Here is a 3,963-nt window from a genome sequence, read left to right as displayed (position 1 = left end):
CGGTTCATATTTTAATCTGGATTTGTGAAAGAAAAAAAAGTTTCTTCATCACATTTGGCATGACATTTTCAAACGACGAATAGGGAGACTAAACTTTACCATACACAACATTGCTTTTGTTCAAACTTCTGATCACCCTCATCTCTATGTCCCGGAAAATGGATGATTTCATGGAATTACGTTCAAGGGCTATGTGAAAGAACAGCTGGTTTTGATGGGGAAATGTTGTATGATTTAGTGATCGGGGTAGCTGAGGCTTAAGTTCTTCTTAAGCTGAAAATTTAGTTTGTGTGTAATCAGTTTCATATGAACATGGTATAAGCAGAATATTAAAATGAAAGTTTCTGTCTGATCAGTTTCAATTAATACATGCCAAACCAATAGTTTCTCCACTTTCAGAGCAGAAATGTTGCTATCTGGCTATACCTAGGAAATAACTCAACTCTAAAATTAAAGTTCAGTCGACGACAGAGAAAGTTTGAAACTCTCTGTCAGCGATGGCTGCTTCCATGACCTGTCGCGGGCCAATTTCCCCACCATTGTCCATGAAGGACTTGATCAAATTGTCGTTGACGCCACTCATCAGCGTCACCCCTGGATGATGTTCTTCTGAATGAGGATACCTCCATTCACTAATATTCCAAAGCAAAATGTGAGGCAATGGCCACGCATCGTATCCGGAAGCCTCAAGCTCCTCATGCTTGCTCTGTTTTGCTTCATACAGAGTCTTCGAGGTGCAGCTAAAGAATCCTGTGAGGTCGGTGAGCACAAACACTTTCTTGATCATCTGCTCTGCCTTCAAGTTCTCATTCTCAACCACTTCCAGAATCAGATCACACACCTTCCGAAAATCGACACTCTCGTTGGACTTCATGCGACATGTCCTCATCATAAACTCGCACTTGGACTTGAGATCATCGCCTTGTATCGAATGCAGCAGCGGCTGAGACTGACCATCGGGCAAATCACCGAAACTGATCACCTTTCCTTTCCATGCCGGATCTTCGTTCAGTTCCGAAACCAAAAGTCCCAAACTCACCCCCAATTCTCTTTGTAATTTGGCCGTGTGATCGGTGATGTTACACACTGCCAAACAGTTTTTAAATTTGCCCAAACCTTCTTCCCCCTGCTTTTGCCGCTGCTTCAGGTACATGTCCTCCACCATTGCCTTCCACTGAAGGTTAGCCGCTTCCCCGAAATCCTCATCTTCTGCATATTTCATGATCTCATTTGGAAGCAAAGCATCCGGCTTTATTATGCCGCCTCCTAAATTGCCTCCTGCTGCAGCTGCTGCTTTCACCTCCTCCAAACATTTTACCTCAGCGCGCTCTAGTGTGTGGTTCCCATGTAAGGCTCGATGCATGTAGTAATTTAAAAAGGGCTCCAAAGCGTTGGTTAGCCGTTCCCACTCTTCGGATTGATCCGATTCTGGTGGGAAAAGCCTCCTCGCAATGCTTTCACGAAGCAAAATGGAGCTGGTGTGGGGGTCGGGGAGGCTGCAAACCGCTGCAGTCCCAGATACCAAAAGATGATCAGCCTCATCAAGTTGGTCCCAGTCTTGGAATGACTTTAGTTCCAGCTTGTGCTGCTTCAATTTTTCAATATCAGACTTCCACCGCTCCGCCAAGAGATCCATAACCTGGTCGTGTAACAACTTATAGTCAGGGTCACGGTGGAGCCTCTCCTCCGCAGTAGAGGCTTGGCCTTGTTCTAGAAGGCCGTAGAGAATGTCGAGAAGGTTATCGAAACCCCATTTCCAACCTGCGAAGGCGGGGAGGTTGCATAGTAGCGTCTTGGGGTGGTTCTGGTGGAGCCAAAACACGGCTGTGTGAAAGGCTTCCGGATAATTTCTTCCCTTACGAATAATCCTAGAATGGAGATTGAAGATGAGCTTGAGGGTGGTCAGGGGATTGTGGGACCAGGCCACCGGCAGCAGTTGCTTCAGATAGTTAAGCCTATAATGGTTATAATGGGAGGTCTGTTTCTGCCTCTCCTGCTTGATGTCGTCATCTTCGTCGTCGTTACTGATGTGATCTTGATCTCGACTTTTCACATGAAAAAACATATCAAGGCAGGGATCACCGAAGGAATACCACGAGGAGAACGAAATAGGGTTGGTGGAGAACGTGTCGGCCTCGGCCATGTCAAGGTTAGAGTTGGAAGACATTAACCTTCTTGTGAGCAGTTGAGGAGGACCGACAAGAAGGGTTGTTGAAGTTGGAATTGTACGAGTAGCAGCAGGAGGAGCCATTATTTTCAGAACCCTCCTGAAATTGAAACACATTTGAAGCGTTACTGCTTTCTTCATCTGTAATTCCTCGTGAAATTGAACCTTCTTAGTTCAAATTGGACTCTCTCTCTTTTTCTCTCTCTCTGAGTGTGGAGCTTGACTGATTGATCTTTAGGCTTCCAAGGAAATAAATACGCTTGTTTTTGTTACAGAACAGATTCACTGCCTGCTTGGGCACCAAGGAAAAGGAATTGTATCACAAATCAAATACATAAGATAATTATCACACATATCCTTTTAAAATAAGCGAATTTCCAGTGGAGTAGAACTCTATAAAAAAAATTCAATTCCCAATTTTTCTTCTTTTTTATGTCGAAAAAAACTTACAACCAAACATAATAGAAATTTTAAAAAAATCAAATACAAATATTGTCCTACGAATGAAGAATATCATCTAAATCATATGCAACCCCACCAAACACATGACATGGCTAATGCACCTGAAAATTTTGTAACAAACCCTTGAGGGGTGGGCACCAGCTCACAATATTATAAACACACTAAGATACAAAAGTGATACCTACTCGCAATATTATCAACACATTTTCATCACATTTACATAATTAATACCTACAAACACTATTTTCAACACATTAAGATACAAAATTGATACCTAATTAAACTATTTTCCAAACATTAAGATACAAAAATGATACATTATTTTCAACACATCAAGATACATAATTTTCACCTGCACACTATTTCAACACATTAAGATACAGAACTGATACATAACAACACTATTTTCAACACATTAATATACATAATTGATACCTACTACAAGATGCATTGATCCTTATGCATCCCAAATCATCTCATATTCATTGTTAAGATCTTCAAGTTTCTCTTCTGCGTTCTACTTCTAATGGTACTTATTATTTGTTTTCCAATCCCCATTAAATCACTAAAATGATGCCCTACACTCACACCACTAGATGGGCAAAGTAGGATTACAATGAGGGTCAAAGCAAACAGATAAAGGTTCCTGGAATTTTAAGAAAAGACAACCAACAAGTAGAATGCCAACAAAAAAAACATAAAAAATAAAAATAAAAATAAAATAAAATAAAATAAAAAAGGGAAGAGGCAACAACTGTGAATCTACACTTCAACAAATTACCACAAAGAATTGCAACCAAAAGAAAAAAAACCCCCCAAATTTTGGAAAGATGAAAGAATATTTAAACCGCAGCAAAACTTTAAAAAAGAGTTACTATGCTTCAACAAATTATTAGAAACTAGAAAACACAACACAAGAAAGCAACTGAAGCCAATTTATATTTTTGCAAACACAACTTACCCAGAAAATCAAAGCCCTAAAATCCTAAACAAAATTTAAACATTAAGTGAATGCAATATAACATGCAAACCTTAATATGAAAGAGAGAGGGAATTCAAGAGAAACATGCCGATTTAGACGTTCATATGAGAAAGACTAGATGAGGGAGGTAAAAGACTAGATGAAGGAGGTTTTGCGACAACAGAAGAGTAAGTGAAAGAGAAAGAGTAGACCAGGGAGTTTCTGCGACAAGAGAAGAGGAATACATAAATTTATGTTTGGTATGTGAAATTTTGGATGTTATGATTAGGGTTCATTCATAAATTCATTTAGAAGAAAGGCGCAACTGTCAAGACGAACAAAGGCTCGTTTTTTTTCGAAACAGGCGTGACTT

The 3,963-nt window shown here is 40.0% G+C and overlaps 1 protein-coding gene across 1 annotated transcript; it reads right to left on the bottom strand.

The window, feature by feature from the left end:
- Positions 1 to 329: 329 nt before the first annotated feature.
- On the bottom strand, positions 330 to 2,408 carry LOC103344277 (uncharacterized). Its single transcript, XM_008247893.2, has one exon. It carries the CDS (start codon positions 2,306 to 2,308, stop codon positions 458 to 460), a length of 1,851 nt encoding a protein of 616 aa, XP_008246115.2. The 5' UTR covers positions 2,309 to 2,408; the 3' UTR covers positions 330 to 457.
- Positions 2,409 to 3,963: the final 1,555 nt, after the last annotated feature.

The sequence above is a fragment of the Prunus mume genome, linkage group LG7 (genome assembly GCF_029339155.1).
Source record: "Prunus mume cultivar Tortuosa linkage group LG7, ASM2933915v1, whole genome shotgun sequence".
NCBI lineage: Eukaryota > Viridiplantae > Streptophyta > Magnoliopsida > Rosales > Rosaceae > Prunus > Prunus mume.
This window is presented reverse-complemented; position numbering and strand designations above follow the sequence as displayed.